At 34.2% G+C, this 17,460-nt stretch overlaps 2 protein-coding genes across 4 annotated transcripts; one reads left to right on the top strand and one right to left on the bottom strand.

Annotated features, from left to right (window-relative positions):
* Positions 1-295: 295 nt before the first annotated feature.
* Positions 296-1,447, top strand: LOC139188951 (uncharacterized). The gene is made up of 2 exons (XM_070807085.1): positions 296-621; positions 704-1,447. The coding sequence occupies exons 1-2, from the start codon at positions 331-333 to the stop codon at positions 1,301-1,303; spliced, it is 891 nt and encodes a 296-aa protein (XP_070663186.1). The 5' UTR covers positions 296-330; the 3' UTR covers positions 1,304-1,447.
* A 1,295-nt stretch (positions 1,448-2,742) lies between these two features.
* Positions 2,743-9,950, bottom strand: LOC103432388 (telomere repeat-binding factor 1-like). 3 transcript variants are annotated; one of them, XM_070805660.1, is made up of 7 exons: positions 9,636-9,950; positions 9,069-9,285; positions 8,693-8,910; positions 7,475-7,559; positions 6,149-6,232; positions 3,586-4,017; positions 2,743-3,023 (listed from the first exon to the last, which is right to left on the bottom strand). In XM_070805660.1, exons 2-7 carry the CDS (start codon positions 9,216-9,218, stop codon positions 3,009-3,011), a joined length of 984 nt encoding a protein of 327 aa, XP_070661761.1. In that variant the 5' UTR covers positions 9,219-9,285; positions 9,636-9,950; the 3' UTR covers positions 2,743-3,008. The 3 variants fall into 3 exon arrangements, with proteins under 3 accessions (XP_070661761.1, XP_070661762.1, XP_070661764.1); XM_070805661.1 differs by having other exon boundaries at positions 9,069-9,255; positions 9,636-9,885; XM_070805663.1 differs by having other exon boundaries at positions 9,069-9,264; positions 9,636-9,883.
* Between the last annotated feature and the right edge of the window lie 7,510 nt (positions 9,951-17,460).

Below are 17,460 nucleotides of genomic sequence, written 5' to 3'. Positions count from 1 at the left end.
TGATCCAACGGTTGTGTTTAAATGGGCTGTTGGTTAATCCAACGGTCCAGGTTCAAATTATTATTTTTTTTGTTTTATATTTATATATTTATTGAATCCAACGGTTTAAATTGAATATAATCAAATCTAACGGTAAAAAAAAAGATCTAACGGTCCAAATTTAAATCCAATGGCTAAAATAATTTTAAAAAATTATTTAACTTAAAATTCAACCAAAAACTCTATAAATACCTATGTATTTGTTCAAACATCCACACAAAACTCACTTTTCTTGTACAATTCTTCCAATTTTTCTTTCTACCATTTCATCTCATTTCCAAAATTTTCAAGATGGCAAAAGAGCATGTTAGAGGTTGTAATTGGACCTTTGACGAAGATATTGCTTTATGTTTGGCATGGATTTCTGTTAGTGAAGATGGTGTCGTCGGCACCAATCAAAATAGAAAGGATTTGTGGGGTAAAATCGTTGATAAGTTCCATGAAAACTCCAACGCCGGTCGAAGGGAAGCTGGTGGTGTTTATGATCGGTGGAAGATTATCAACAAAGCGTGCACTTTGTGGAAGGGAAGCTTGGAGAGAGCCATGGTTGACATGCCTAGTGGAAGGGGCGTCTCAGAAATTGTGAGTTTCTTTGTTGATATTTTTGTTGTCATGTACATAATAGTATTTTGCAACTAATTGTTTTTATGTATTTGTTGCATAGGGTGACAAAGCAATGGCAATTTACAAGATAAGAACTACACCAAAAAATCAAGCTTTTAAGTTGCATCATGCTTGGAACATCCTCAAGGATTGTCCGAGGTGGGGAATCAATGCGAATCAACAATGTGGAAGATTATTTCATAATGAAGCCCCACCTCCAAATGATGTCAATAAAGGTGTGAATTTTGCCGACAATGAAGGTGTCAACCAAATGAGCCCAACTTCTTCTTTGCCAAGGCCCTCGGGTAGAGATAAGCAAAAGGAAGCAAAGAGAAAAGGGAAGTCCCAAGATCCGATACGTGAACAATTTGCTAGCGAAATGGCAAGAATGAACGAAAACCAGTGTCGTCGTCAAGAAGAATCGGCCCAAATGTTTTTGGCCATGAAGCACAAAGGGGATAGGGAGCAAGAAAGGTACGAAACTAATTTGATAATGGCGGACCTCGACAAATACACTCCAGAGAGGAAGAGATACTTAAGTGGTAAGCAAAAAGAAATTTTACGAAGGAATGCCACAAGGAGTATATTTCAAGATGATGATTCATCGCAAGACTATCACCCAAGTCCACCACCAAGTCAAGATGGTGGATATCATTATTAAGTTTATGTAGTCTATGAATTTTCGATTGTATTAAGTTTATGTAGTTTATTAATTGTCTTTTTTTTTAAGTTTATGTGGTTTATCTTGATTTTCATGTATTGATTTAGTGATTTTTTAAAATTTATCGGAATTTAAATATTTTTAGGTTAAAATGTTCATATAATTAATTTAGGATAGTCTACATAATTGTTTTTTTTAAAAAAAAGTTAATTTTAAAAAAAATAGCCTTAATTCATTTTTTGATAATCTGGGGCTAAAATTTTAGGCCAAAAGGGTTGGAGTAGAAAAGTTGTTTCTGGGCTAAAACCTAAATTTTGTGGGCTAAATATTTTTAGGTTTTAGGTCAGGATTGGAGATGGTGGATGAGTGTTTTTATTCTTCAAAAGAAGAAAGCACTTGTGCGAGGTCATTCACCAATTCATGATGATGTAATTAATTAGAATTGTCACTTACTATTGTAGTCCATCGGTGTTCCTCTTTTCTTATAAGTGAGAGGTATTGAGTTTGATTCTCGCTAAAGGTGAATTTAAACCATATTATTGCTAGACCATTGTGAGGCTAAGCCTTCTCCCTTCGCTTTGGTGTAAATGATACCATTTGTTCAAAAAAAAAAAAAATTTATACGAGACACAAACTCAATTAACCAAGGAATGAAGGAAGAGGAGAGATTTTGCACTTATTTCTCAATCTCTTTCAGTTTGCTGCTTGCTCCTTGTTTCACGTTTTCTTTTCAGTTGGTAATAAGCAACATGAAAATCATTTACTTTTCATTCTTTTCTTTGACTTGCCGAAAATCATTTACTTTTCTTTCTTTTCTTCGACTTGCCATCTACAAATCCAAAAAAAACTAAATTAAAAAAACAAATAATTACAAGCAAAAATGGAGACAATGATCGAGAGAGAGAGAGAGAGTATGCTTGGGAGGTTTAGGGGTTCTCTTTGCCGTTCGTCGAGCAGAGGTCATGAGAGAGGTTTTTTTGCCAAGGAGAAAATGCTAACCGAGTATTTGCAATAACCTATTTATATGGGAGGGTAATTTGGTCATTTTAAGTTTTAGGAACATTTATGTGCATATCATTTGCATAGTCTGTGCATATCCCAAAAATCCTATTTTAGTCTCAAGATATGGAAATGGCCCATTTCTGTCAATTTCTCTACATCATATTCCTACCGTATTTGCCGGCAATCATCCTAATAACATAAATATAAGCTCAAAACAAAGAGGGCAAAACTATATCACTGAATCCGACCAAGCATTACGATCCAAAGCATATACATATTGTTGCTGATGAATGAACTAACTCTACCACTCTAAACGCGCAGGGCAGGGCGGAGCGTGGCGGGTAGCAAAAATCACCTTCAAAGACGAAGATGAGAGCCGCCTCCGCTTCTATATTGACGACCAAGAAAAACAAGGAAAAGAAAAAATAACAAGACAATTACAACAACAAAAGAGATGCTGTTAAAATAACTTTTCTATCCCACTGTGAGTCCTAATTTTCTGCATTTCGACGCAGATTTATGGTTTGCAAAAGGAAATGAAAACTGCCATGAACCAGACTTTCCTACAATGAAACTAATCAAAATACAACTCACCTGTATCTGTGTAGGTGAATTTGGTAACATAGTTTAATTACAATAAAACAACATGTGTCCGGTCTCAAGAAACTTCTCTTTCATTGCTCTTGCATGTTTCGAACTTCATTCAGGGACGATTCATCTGCATATATTGACAGTAAAATGAAATTTAATTCAAAAACTTGGTAAAGAAAATCAGACAAAGTTACAATCCAATTACCCTAAACCCTATCTACAATAATCAAAATTAGAACACAGAGAGAGAGATAGAGAGAGAGCGTAGGCATGTATGGCCTCATCATAATCATTAAACAAAAAAATAAATGCCAAACTAGACTGAACGCCAGATATATCCACAACTACTACAATGACAGTTCAAATATGTATTAGAACAATCTACGAATACAGAATACATGTGTTTGTTGGAGTGCAGTTGCAAAGAGAGGTTTTGGGCAGAGATGAACATAACTTGTGTTTAACAACAAGGGGGATTTCTCTAATGATAGTAAAGTAAATAAACTCATTAAGCAAGCATTCAGCCCATTTGCACAGGCGGACTTTCAATTGTCAGAATAATTACTGTCTTTTTGCTAAAAGCAAACATAAACTCAAGCCAAGATTATAAACTCACTACTTTAGCATTTCAAACCAAGCTGAATCAATAAATTCACTGTAAAAAAGAAAATATGCTATGTGAACTTTACCATCTTCGCAGCATTTCTTCCTTTTAGTGTCTTCATTGCTGCTTCTGCAAAAGCTTGTGCTGCTTCTGCATCAGCTTCAGCAGCCTCAGCTTCCCTGGCTGCCTCTTCGGCTTCAGCAATGGCAGCTTCTGCCTCTTTCACTGCTTGAGCAGCAGCTAAAGTAGCTTCCTTGGGGGTCATAGTCCTCATCTTCGCAAGCTCCAAATCAATTTGGGTTTTCATCAGGATGGTAGCCTCATCATTGTCAAATTTTGGAGACACCATATACCTTCCCTCAAAAGGAGACACCATTGGTCTTCCCTCAAAAGGAGATGCCATGCGTCTTCCCTCAAAAGCAGACGCCATCTGTCTTCCCTCAAAAGGATACGTTGAGGTATTTCTTCTTTTTTCAGATAACGCTGGAGTAGGTGCAATCCTGTATCTGCGTTTTACCTGTCAAAACAAAAACACAAACTAGTAAGATCAAACTCTAATCAACTCTAACCATATCCAATCCAGGGTTAACATCCCTTGAGGAATATCAAATCATAAACTAGTGTCCTTTCTTTTTTTCACAAAGAAAATCCCAATTGAAGCACATGAACAAATCGGTATTGTAGACCAAGTAAATTATATATCCAAGTACCAGCAAGCATTAGATATCATAATATCCTCGATATTTATCCATCTAGCAAGAATCAAAATTAGATACAATGACATTGTTTTACACTCCATTCAAAATTTCCATCCAACTTACACCGATATCAATATATTCTTGATTTCATCAACATTTCCATACTTTTACGTAGTAAATATGTGCATCAATACCCATTATTTAAATAAAAAATAACCATATATAAAAACGTATTTAAAAGCAGAATATGGCATTGCATTTCCATTTTTTGTCCAATGATAAAAAACCAATGTGATCAAAGATTCTCAAGCCATAGCCAAACTCTCTTGAAGCTGTGATTCATAAATCATTTCTTAACACTTCCATTTACTTATGTAAAAGTTGGTTTAGTATAGTATTTTATCAGATAAGAAGATGTAGGTGGCTCACATACGATGATTTCAATAAACTTTTAATATGTGAGTAAATTAAAATTTTACAACAATTCAATCACCCATATCTTCACTGCATTCAAAGTTTGGGGAACAATAAGCCGTCAAAAGAATGTGGCTTTTTTTTGTTTATCTACCAAATCTAAGAAAAACTATAGGTAAAATTCTCAGTCAATCATTCTACTACCACGGAAAAATCAAAGCCCAACTCTGAGTTGTCAACATGCAAACATGTACCATGAAAGAAACAAGTAATAAACATAAAAATAAACCAATCATATCAGAATCTGACAAATTAAGCCCCCGCTAAACCTATATCATGGGACCACTACAGAAACACTGAGATCGGACAGAAATGCTTATCTTGAAGCCCTAAACCCTAATATAAAGGGGGAAAATCGAAGTGGGCAACAGAAGGATGCAGGGAAATGAAAAATACCGACTTGAACCTCTGCATCCTTCACCACAAAGCAAGAGTACTGTGTTCTCTCTCGCCCTTTGTTTTTGGCCTTATCCCCAAAGCCAACAATGAAAACAAAAAAGGGAGGGATACTACTCGGTAAAAAGAGGAAAGGTGGACCGAGAAAAGCAGGAAAACCAAGGAGAGATAATATACCTGTTTAGATACCTACCTGTTGCCTTAAAAGGTAAAGTTCTTTTCAATTCAAGATGTCCAAATACCGATTTATTCAAATAAAGAAAAAGTTCGGGAAATTTATGGAAAATACAACGCAACTATTTTTATTGAATTTAGAGAGCATACAAGAAGAATAGACCTACACTTGTACAAATGGAGTGTTTAGCAGTCTGACCGGATTGGCTGAAAGAAGGGAAAAGGCACTATATGGGCCATAGAAAAGTGCAATTTATCATGCGATCAATCAGATCTCAAATGATTAAAATAGAGAAAATCTAGGATGAAAAAACCTGCAAGACTGTTTAAATCGTTGATCTTCTAAACCTCATTAATTAATTCTGGAAATTACCATGTACGGGAATTTCAATCAGAACAAGCATAAAGTTGCCAATCACCTATGAAAATTTCTTCCTTTCATGTGTAGAGTAAATTATTAAAATTATTCTTGTCATGTGGCACGTGTACCTCAAGCTGTAATGAACATATGCTCCCACACCCAAAGTTTGATCTCCCTACACCTTTGGCCCCGTTATTATCAACCAGAACTTTCTAGTATGCAGCATATTCCCATATGATCCTTTTTTTTGGAGTACACATTCCAATATGATGACAAACCTCGGAAAACCTAACCTTTTTATACATGTGTACATCGTTTGATTATTTGCTGTACAACAATCAAAAACCACATTGCATTCAACAATTCTGACCCTTTAAGTCCAACTTACTTGTAAGTGTATAAAAATGACAACTCCATGCACATTAAGTAATCATTAATTGTTTGTTCCACAAAAACCACATAATCTAACACCAATAAAAAAAACCCATAAAAGCTATATACATATAGGACGACGTTTTCAGATTATTAGACCACACTATATTTACCTTAATCAATTTACGGCTTGCTGTCAAGTATTTTAATTTCTCAGATAATAGCCTCTTGAAATCTTGAGGAGCCCAATATTCGTCCTACAAAATAAAATCTCTGAAAGTGAGCTGATTACACAATAATAGCAAGAAAATAATGCTAGCATATTACACAACTCGATAGCATAAATACACATATAGATGTCGCCTTACGTAGCATAATTATTGTTAAAATTATTGTAAATCTTATTCAGCTTATTCAGCAGTATGAACAAATTGAACTATAACCCATCTGAAGTATCTGATTTCGTGTACTTAACCTTGGGAGGATATACAAGTGCATATCAGTGAACCCAGAGTAGATGTCATTTGTGCAGTGTTGCAAAATGTCAGTTTATTTTTGAAGTTTTAAGAGAGGGAGGGCTTTGCCTTGCAGTAGAGGCATTGTTTTCATAACCACTCTTCTTGACAAGGGTAGGCTATCATACACGGGGTTTACTTTACAACTTACGTTACGCTAGGAGATGAAACTGGACATTCAAAGTTAACGAGACTTGTGCAAGAACTCATTTCTCTTGGAAAAGGTGTATGGACTAAACACAGGTCCAACCACTCTTTAAACTATTTTTTTTTCTTTTTAATTTCTTAAACTTTAATGAATTTGAAACCCAAGAGAGCAATTCATGACAATGTCAATAACAATGTCCACTTGTCTTGAACCATGATATGACTGAAGGCTATTTCATTACCAAATATTGCCAATCTCCAAGCTTATTAATCAGTGGATCCTTGGATTAAATTACATTCACACTTCACTACCTTTTGCATAATTCTTGAAAGCAAAAAAGGAGACAAAATATCCTCAAGGAATCCAAACAAAGAGTAATAGAGAAAGCAACGTGTAATATAAAATTTAAAGCTAAATATCCGCAACCAAAAAACTGATGTGTGTAATCAAGGATGTCTGAATATTATACAGAGCCTCCCTGCAAGGGGCAATGAAGAGAGGGTTCCACGTGCACCATCAGCTTAATATATATTCCTTTTTTTTTCTTTTTTTTTTTTTTTTTTTTTTTTGTGGCTGGCAATTGTTCTTATATTCCCAACCCTGATGCTTTCTAGAACAGCAGTGAGAAGCCCCATATAACCAAAATGCAATAAACTCCTTTATTCACTATGAAAATATTAGCTGAGTGAGCACACTGAACTACATCACTAGCTCGTGATATTTTTCAACTTCATTATACATTTAGTAAATGGTTTGATATAATCAACCAATTTATGACCAGATACTAATGAAGTGGGATGTGCCATAGAAAATTGCAAATAACACATAGAGGCTACCTCTATATATGCAGCAATAGTCGTTTTATTAGATCCACCAGGCTCCTTCAACCTAGTTATAGCTTCCATGATAAGATTGTCCAGCCTACAAGCATTAACAACAACAAAGCATCAAAGTTACGGCAGACTTTAAAATTTTGAAGTATGACAAGAAAAGAAAACTGAATAATACCTAGTAGCCTGATTTAAAACGAATAATAACTAACTTATAGTCAATAATTGTAAATGATAAAATAGCAGCAACACCTATGATAATTGCAAATAACAAAGACACCAAAAAAATTTCTCTTTAATATCATGAGCATTTCAGTGCTGGACAAAGGGAATGAAACATTTGTCAGTATGCCCCAATCTAATGTTATTGCTTAACTATAGAGATTATCTAATCAACTTGGGAAAAGAAGATATGAATTCAAAAAGATGACTGGTGTCCCTTTGCTTTTGTGCCCCTAACAAATTATATATGTCCATTACTATTGTTCAAACAACCAGTTCTCTATTGTTTTATAATATGTAATTGTTTGCCCAAGTTAAGGGATCACCATGTACTTGCAACTGTAAAGATCAAAGATCAGTCCAGTTCACAAGGAAAGAGAACAACCAGGTAAGTGTCTACAAATTATGGAATAAGAGCAAGCATCTCTCTAGTGAAATCGGACTGCTAAACAGGAGGCCATAATATACCTACTTCAACACACAAAATGCTCATGTATGTGTAAATGACAGTGATTTAACTCAAAGGAAGATTTTAGACACCCCATTTGATTTTGTATATCTTCTCAATTTAATCTGAACCCTAACACCTTTAAAAATGAAGTACCTAGTTGGACAATTGATTGATCCAACCTGCCTTCAGCCTATCACAATCCACTGCAAACTACAAATAAACAAATAAGCCATGCAACAAAGATTACTGGTCCCCAACATTTAGCATGTCAAATTATGAAAAATTTAGACAGAGAACTCAAGTAGTGAACTTCTGAATCCTAATAAGTGTCACACACAAAATGAAGACACTAATATTGCACAACTAACCAATCTGAACCCTTCGAGACGTCGTGAATAACATTAACAAACAAATCAACCTGCTGAATTGCACAAGAGTTATTGGTCCTCAAAAACTGAATAGAATATATCAGATGGGCAATATTTAAATACGAGATTTGGCAATGACTTTTAAAAAACAGGAATTCGAAAAAGCCAAGAAATCTGTCTAACCTCACAATAGATTTTCTTGGACCAGAAATCTGCTGGGTCTCACTAGAAACTGAAATAAGCTTAGCATCCATCATTTCATCATCGCTTTGAACAGTAGTACTGAGAGGAATAGAGTTTTCATCCTGTTTAGAAATCGGAGGTATTCTTCTAAGTGCCGTCTTGGCTTTCTCTCGAGAGCCCCATCCACTTGCCATGACACTCATATTTCTCCACTTATCCTACCCACGACGATACAAAATAAAATAAAATACTCCATACGAACACAGACCAGCAAATAGTTTCAAAAATCTATTGAAGAATTGATAAAAGCATCGGTACACTTCATGTCCAACAAAATGAGTAGTACAACAAGTATATAGTGTTAAAAGAACCCTACCTTAAGATCTACATTTGAGCGAGTATACAGAACGCCACTAAATTCTGGATCTTTAAGTATGGTCCGCCATTTTCCTGCGCCATGTTTAATAACTCCAGCTTTAAGGGCTGATTCTTCTTCCGCCGTCCACTTCTGCTTTGGAGCACCCATAGGGGGTAACACAGACAAACTCCGCCACAGAATCAATCTGCAAAGCCTTGGTGAACTATATTAGAACCTACACCCGAGGACAAAAATCGACATAAGTAAACACATCAAAAATCGAAAAACAAACACCACCAAACGTTCAAAACTGAAAAGCAGTGTAAACGAACACCAGTAATTATTATTATTATTATTCAAACGCTAAAAGGCTAAAAGCATCCATAGCAAAATTCAACAGCCGAACGTGAAATTTCCATACCACACAAACACAACAAAACCTAAATTCCCAGCATTTATTCAAAAGGGAAACCCAATACAATTCAATTTCCCAATCAAATGTCACGATTTTTTTCAAATCACCTCGAAAACCCAAGAATTCAGACAATAAGAATCGAAATTACATGAAGCAATACGGAAAGTTACCAAAAATCGGCGTCTGATTCATCGAATTTTAATACGAATTCGATTGCCAAGTTTAAATTCAATTCGGTGGTCAGGGCTCTGAGATTTGATATGAATTCAGTTTAGAGGGTCCGGGGAAGGTGAAGTGGTTGGTCGCTGCTCTCTCGCGTCCACCTGGGATTTTTGCGGATCGACACGAAAATTCAGTTTCAGGCCTTGCTGGCCAAGAGTGACATGCAATTTCCGTTGTGCTCTGATATGGCAGTGACGTGTAAGCATGTGGGGCTCCGGAGCTATTTATCTGTTACACGAAAATTAGGGCACACCATATTTTTCAAGTTGTGATTTTTTCTTTCTTTCTTTTTATTTTAAGTGGAGAAGGATGATTCGAACTTAAATATGTTGAAATATTATTAAAAAGTTGAACTAGTTCGAGATACGCTTTAATCTTGATACTTATATTATTGCGAGTTTAAAGTACGGATGTGATGTGTTGTTAACTTATATGAGTCGTCAGATTATTATTTTGAAATTTCGTTAATTTAGTTAACTTTTAATTACTGTTTTAGCAACAACAATAAAGAAACGGCGCGAGCAAGGATAGCGGGCAAAAGGCGTGAATGACAATTTTTTTCTTATATGCTTAGAATAATATATTATAAAATGAAACAACGAGGACAACGAGATTCAAGAATCATCACCATCATCATCATCTAATGGATCGAACTAGAACCTTTTCTTTAAAGAGCTATCCACGAATAAGTAAGTCTCAATCTTTCTTGTTCTTCTACTTGTTCATTTCTTCACAATGTGTAAAAGTATTTTGAAAAATCATGAAACTTTTTTTTGTTTTTGCCAACGTTCAAATGTATTTGATAAAGAATTACAAATATGAAATCTTAACCATAAATTTCCAATTATAAAATTTATCTTTCATTTCTTCCCAAGGTGTAAAAGTATTTTAAAAATTTATGAAACTTTTTTCGTTTTTGCCAACATTCAAACGTATTTGATAAAGAATTACAAATATGAAATCTTAACCATAAATTTCCAATTATAAGATTGAGGATAAAATCAAACGTCTTAGGTTAGAATCAAATCAATAGACACGGTTAATTGAATGACATTCAACTGATTTGAATCGATAAGGAATGTACAGATATTGAATCATAATGATAAATTTCCAATTATAAGATATAAGGATAAACTCAATCATTTTAGGTTAGTGTCAAGTCATTTAACATGATTAATTTAAATGACATTCAGCGGAATTGAATTGATAAGAAATGTACAAAAGTTGAATCTTAATCATAAATTTCCAATTATAAATGCAAGGATAAACTCAAAATTTTAGGTTAGTGTCATGTCAGTTGACACGATTAATTTGAATGACATAAAAATGTACAAATATTGAATCTTCATCATAAAATTTCAATTATAAGATACAAGGATAAACTCAAACATCTTAAGTTCATGTCAAGTCATTTGACATGGTTAATTAATTTGAATGACATTCAACTGAATCAAACTGATAGGATGAAAACTAGGGCATCCAAAGTATCAATATTTTTTTTCCAGTTGAGGAGAGGAGGACGATTCGAACTTGGGACTATTTAACTATCATTTGTGATCACTTGAGTCCCTCTTCCATCAATAGGAACCCCATCCTTGACCACACACTCTAGCACAGCCTTTCTCACGTGAACATCCACAATGAATTTAGTTTGTTTTTGCAAAACTTATAGAAATCATAAGTCGTTTAGTTATTTAATTGTGCCCTGATAAATAGACAAACATTGTGTTATTAATAAAAAGAAGAAATTTTCATAATAATAAATATAGTAACAAACAATTTTCGATTTAAGTGAATAATTCTTACAAGGATGACCTATGATTAATAATGACCTAAACAAAATATTATAGACTACAAGAAGTATTGTGGAGCATGCCCAAGCAAGTGGTTAATGTCGTATTAATTAAATTACTAATTAGCTTTTGAGCACTCCTGTGTTATTATTTTTATCTTTCATTTCTTCACAAGGTATGAAAAGCATTTTGAAAAATTCAAGTATAATTTATGGGAGGCTACAATAGTTACATGTGTTTTTATACAATCATCATCTGACGGTTAATATATATACATATGAATATATGTATTTAATACAATCACCATCTGATAGCTGGGATGGTGATGGTATTAAATACATGTAAGTATTGTAGCAAAATCCATAATTTATACGGTATGTACAAATATGGAAGCAAATACAATCTTAATCACAAATTTCCAATTATAAAATATGAGTATAAACTCAAACATTTTAAGTTAGTGTCAAGTCATTTGGCTTGAGTAATTTGAATGGCATTCAACTGAATCGAGTTAATAGGACGAGAATTAGTGCATCTCCAATTTTCAAAATTTCTTTCTTTTTTAACTAACGAGAGAAGGTGATTCGAATTTAGGACTTATTATTCATTTCTAAAACCCAAGCATCTATTTCAAGGTCTCAACTAACATTGTAAAATCCTCAAACAATCAACACCAATCCTAAAAGTATAAAATTTATTAATTAATATTTAGAATTATGATCAATGTACTAAAACACCTAATTCCAAGTTATTGTGTCAATAAAACCAATATTTAACAACCATCTGATGTGAAAATTACTTGACACACAAATTAAACCCTATTGATGACAATTGTAGCAAAGACGTAAGTAGAGATCATTCTAAACCGGGGATTAACTAGGGCTGCTAATCTACTCAAATTAAACTCTAAAACACTAAACTAGACTTAGAAACACAAGAATAGACTCTATACACTCTAAACTGACCTAAGACACTCAAATCTGTAAAACTAAGTGAAATTGACTCAATTCTAAACCTAACAAGTGATTTGGACGAAATTAAAACTTACTTTGACTCAAAAGATTAAAAGAAAACAGATTGTAACTTAACTAACTCAGAAAACACTTAAAATACTCAAAACAGCACAATACTAACAATTAGACTCAAAACAGATTCTAGAGATGAAATTGGACGAATTTAAGACTAAACTAAGACCCAAACAATGTTTATGGACTAAACCTAACCTATATTGACTCAAAACACTCTAAAGAACCTAATTAGGACAGATTCTGACCTAATAACATAAAACAGAAAATGGTGTTTGATTTCTGACGAAATTGAATTAAAACTAAACAAGTTGCAAATCAAAGTAGACTAAAACGAAATTGAGATGAATTCAAGGGTGAAAAGCTAGTTAGAGGATCCTTCTCCACACATGAACATATGCAACATAAATCAATTTCCAGTATTGTTTCTTTAAACCATGAACGACAATGCCCCAAATTAATCGTGAATGCACAAATTAACTATTAGATTTCCCTAAATTCATTGAATTGGATGAATGCATGCAACAACCCAAATTATTCTTCTCAAGTTCCCTATATGAACAACATGATAGAGATACATTCAAAGATCATTAAATTCCATGGAAATCATAAGCATTGACAAGACAATTATAACTATGAACTGCATGATGCTTTTGCCAAGAATCTACTTAACACGATTGTGACTAACAATCTCCACTACTTGTAATTATAAGTTCCTAACGATTAGGTGAAAGTCCCTTATAATTTAGCATCAGATTCAAGCATGCAAATTAAGTAGGCCTCCTTAATCAACACACAAGAATAAGTTATCAATCAAATAGATAAGTAAATCTCATTCATGTTTTATGAAACAATAACTGAAAGGAATCAATTCATATTAACATATGTCCATGGCTTCAAATTCACCACTAACTAATAAGAGTTTAGTTCCACATGTTCATATCAATTGAAAAGCAAATTGAAATAAACATCGAAACTGAAACGAGGGAAGAAAGAACTCTTAAAACTCCCAAGGATGCAGATGGCTTGCGCACAAGGCCCTCCTTCATCAATGGAATGCACGACAAGGCTCTCCTTTTTCTCCAAAAGGTGCGGCAGAGATGTATATGGATGTAGGATGATGTTTTGTGATGTAGAATGGTGATTAGGGTTGCGGCAAGGTGTTTCTGAATGGTGTGAAGGGTGGTGACGAATTTAGGCTTTAAAAACACATATATATAGGCACGGCAAAGCTAGGGTTTTCACAAAATCTGATGGGAAAAAGTTAGGGTTTTGGAGATAAAAGGCTTGGCCCATCCAAGGGAGAAAAGAACTAGGGTTTGTGCAGATTTTTAGGCTTCTAGAAGTGTTAGGTGCGGCACGAGTTGGAACCAAGGTGAAAAAAAAGATTAGGAAACTTCCAATCCAAGAATAGAAACTTTCAAGAATGGAAACCTCCAACTTTAGAAACTTTGGCTTCCAATTCTGAACTCTTTGTTCTTCATGTTCATTTCTTCATTTCTTGGCTCCTTTGATCTTCAATTTCGTCCATCCATTTGACTCCAAGCATGTGATATCCATTTTATGCTCAAAACTGCTCCAAAAGGCTCCAAATTGCACCTTTTTGCATACTTTGTCATTTGGACCTACAAACACACGAAAATAGCTTAAAACACTATAATAACCACAAACTAACTATAAAAGTGCAAGAAAACAAGCTAACTAAGTCGCATAAATATGCTCCTATCACCATCCTACTAAAATTCAATATCTGTTGCAGTCCTATTTGTTTAGAAATGTGATCGTGTAAATCATATCATATCTCTTAGACTATATATTAACCTATTAGAGTTGTAATCCTATTGGGGTAAGGAATTTACCTTCCCTACTACTATAAATAATGACACAATGAGGTGGAATAACAAACACCTCACAATTACATATCTCTTTCAATTCAAAAATCCAGGATTTGAATTTATGTCATTTCATTGAGTCCTCCTAAATTGCGTTGATTTATCCTAAAGATTTCATTTCAATTGGAATTTGGTTATTCACCATGTACGAGGATCCCCGCTAAGCATCCATGGTTGAATGGTTAAAGCATTGGCGAATTCGTAGGTTCATTTCATACTGGATGCATGCCAATTAGACGTTTCAATAATTCTATTGGAATTGGCTATGTATCAATGGAATATCATCATCCATACATAACGAATTGGTGTAGTATATTCATATCATAACATATGAATAGTAAAAACTAGCATTCTTATTAAGACTAGAACTCATAGGGAAGAAAATAAATTTATGGATGGAATCAAATATGCAGTATTTATAGACAAAAGTATTCAGTTATTGGGGAAAAATCAATATACTTCTAATGTCAAATCAGGATAAACTAGGATAGAAATAAAGCATTGGGTCGAACTCTTCTTTGGTGTAGATGTAATAGCTATGAATAGTCATCGACGCCCGAAAAAGGGTAGAAGAATGGGAACTCTTATGGGACATACAATGCATTACAGACGTATGATCATTACACTTTAACCGGGTTATTTTATTCCACCTCTTAGAAAGAAAAGAACTTAAATCAAAATACTTAATGGCATGGCGATACATTTATCCAAAACTTCTACCCCAAGCACATGCAATGGAGCTGTATCCGTAGACAGTCAAGTGAAATCTAATCCAAGAAATAATTTGATATATGGATAGCATCATTGTGGTAAAGGTCGTAATGTCAGAGGAATCATTACCACAGGGCATAGAGGAGGAGGTCAAAAGTGTCTATATTGTAAAATCGATTTTCGACGGAATGAAAAAGACATATATGGTAGAATCGTAACTATAGAATACGACCCTAATTGAAATGCATAAATTTGTCTCATACACTATGGAGATGGTGAGAAAAGACATATTTTACATCCTATAGGGGCTATAATTGGAGATACCATTGTTTATGGTACATAAGTTCTTATAATAATGGGAAATGCCCTACCTTTGAGTGCGGTTTAAACTATTAATTTACGTAATTGGAAGTAACCAATTAGGTTTACAACGAAACCGAGAAATCGATCACTGATCCAATTTGAGTACCACTACAGGATAAACCTCAACAGAAAACTGAAGAGTAATGATAGCAAGTGATTGAGTTCAGTAGTTCCTCATACAAAATTATTGACTTTAGAGATATAATAATATGGAGAAGATAAAATTGTTTCAAGCACCTACAGAACTAGAAGCTCCCCTTGTTTCAAAGAGAGGATGATAAGTTATTCACATTTCATTTAATGGTCAGAGGCGAATTGAAAGCTAAGCAGTGGTAATTCTACTAAGTAGTGGTAATTCTAAGGATTTCCCACGGGAAAAAATAGAGATGCCTCCTACATTACCCTAATATATGGAAGTATCGACGAAATTTCATAGAGTCATTCGGTTGAATGCTACATGAAAAACATAAGCCAGATGAAAGAATGAAAGACCTAGGATGTAGAAGAGCATAACATGAGTTATTATTTTGATTCCTATATACCCACTCATGTGGTACTTCATTATATGATATATATATATATATAAAAGAATTATACAAGATATATAAGATCAATATGTATAGATATTATCATCTACATCCAGAAAGTTGCATGCTTTGGAAGAAGCTTGTAGAGTTTGGGACGGGTTTTTGATTGATCAACAAGAAGAATCTACTTCAACCGATATGCCTTTAGGCACGACCATACATAACATAGAAATCACACTTGGAAAGAGTGGATAATTAGTTAGAACAATAGGTGCTATAGCGAAACTGATTACAAAAGAGAGGAAATCGGCCACATTAAAATTACTTTATGGGTAGGTCCATTTGATATCCAAAAATTTATCAACAACAATTGGACAAGTGTGGAATGTTGAGGTGAACCAGTAAAGTTTGGATAAAGCCAGATCTAAATGTTGATTGTACACACACACACACATTTGGGAAGTTTGGGAAGTAAGCATGGGCCCAAGTCCCTGTTAGGGATGGGCAACGGTTATAGCGTTTACCCGTACTCATAACCGTTTATAAACGGTTAACTAAACTCATTTAAATGTATACCCGTTTACCCATTCACATGTTTTTCCCTTTTTTACCGTTTAACTTTTTTTACCCATTTACCTAATTTTTACTCGTCGACACGTTTTTTTAAGCCATTTATAGGTATATTTAACATGCGTTCCCGTAGTTCAATCTTTTAAGTCCTCTTACCATTCCAATAACAGACAGTATAATTTACGACGATGATTTTACCTATTATCAATGAATGTAATATAACATATTCGCTAATAATCGATTTATTTACTAATAAAATACCTCTCATTACTTGAGCAAATTAATTCAAATTCCATCGTAATATTTTGACAAGGTCGAGATTGATTTGATTAATATTTTTTCTTCAATTCGATTCGGGGTTTAATTCTTTAATTTTGTTACTTAATTATAACATTTTCTTTTCGTTAGCCAACAAATAATCCGTCGTAAAACTCTGTTGTGATGCACGTCCAGGTGCCTGCCGCCATCATCAACGACTAAAAATGGGCAACAAATCAGACTGTTTTGCCAGAGATGAAATAAAGTGCAGCGGGGAGAGAGATGAGCAGTGGGAGTCCGGACAGGTCGAACAATTTTAAGGTTTTTAGTTTTTATTTTATTTTATTTTGCTTTACATATATTAAAATAAACAGTTAAATGGATACCTGTTTATTACAGCGAATAATACTTATAACTACCAATTTAAATTTCATGGGTAAGCGGTTATACCCATAACCGTATATTTTTGTAAATGGTTAGTCATAACCGTAACCATGAGTTTTATATGGGCGGGGTAACCACAGTTACCCATACCCGTAGGTATTTTACGCATCCAAGGTTGAGTTTTTGTATTTCCACATCACTATGTGTGGATATTTACAAGTTACGAAGGTGATGGCTTAAGAGCCTTGAC

The sequence above is a fragment of the Malus domestica genome, chromosome 10 (assembly GCF_042453785.1).
Source record: "Malus domestica chromosome 10, GDT2T_hap1".
In the NCBI taxonomy this organism is placed as follows: Eukaryota; Viridiplantae; Streptophyta; class Magnoliopsida; order Rosales; family Rosaceae; genus Malus; species Malus domestica.
Note: the sequence above shows the minus strand (reverse complement) of the source record. Positions and strands in the feature narration are given on the sequence as shown.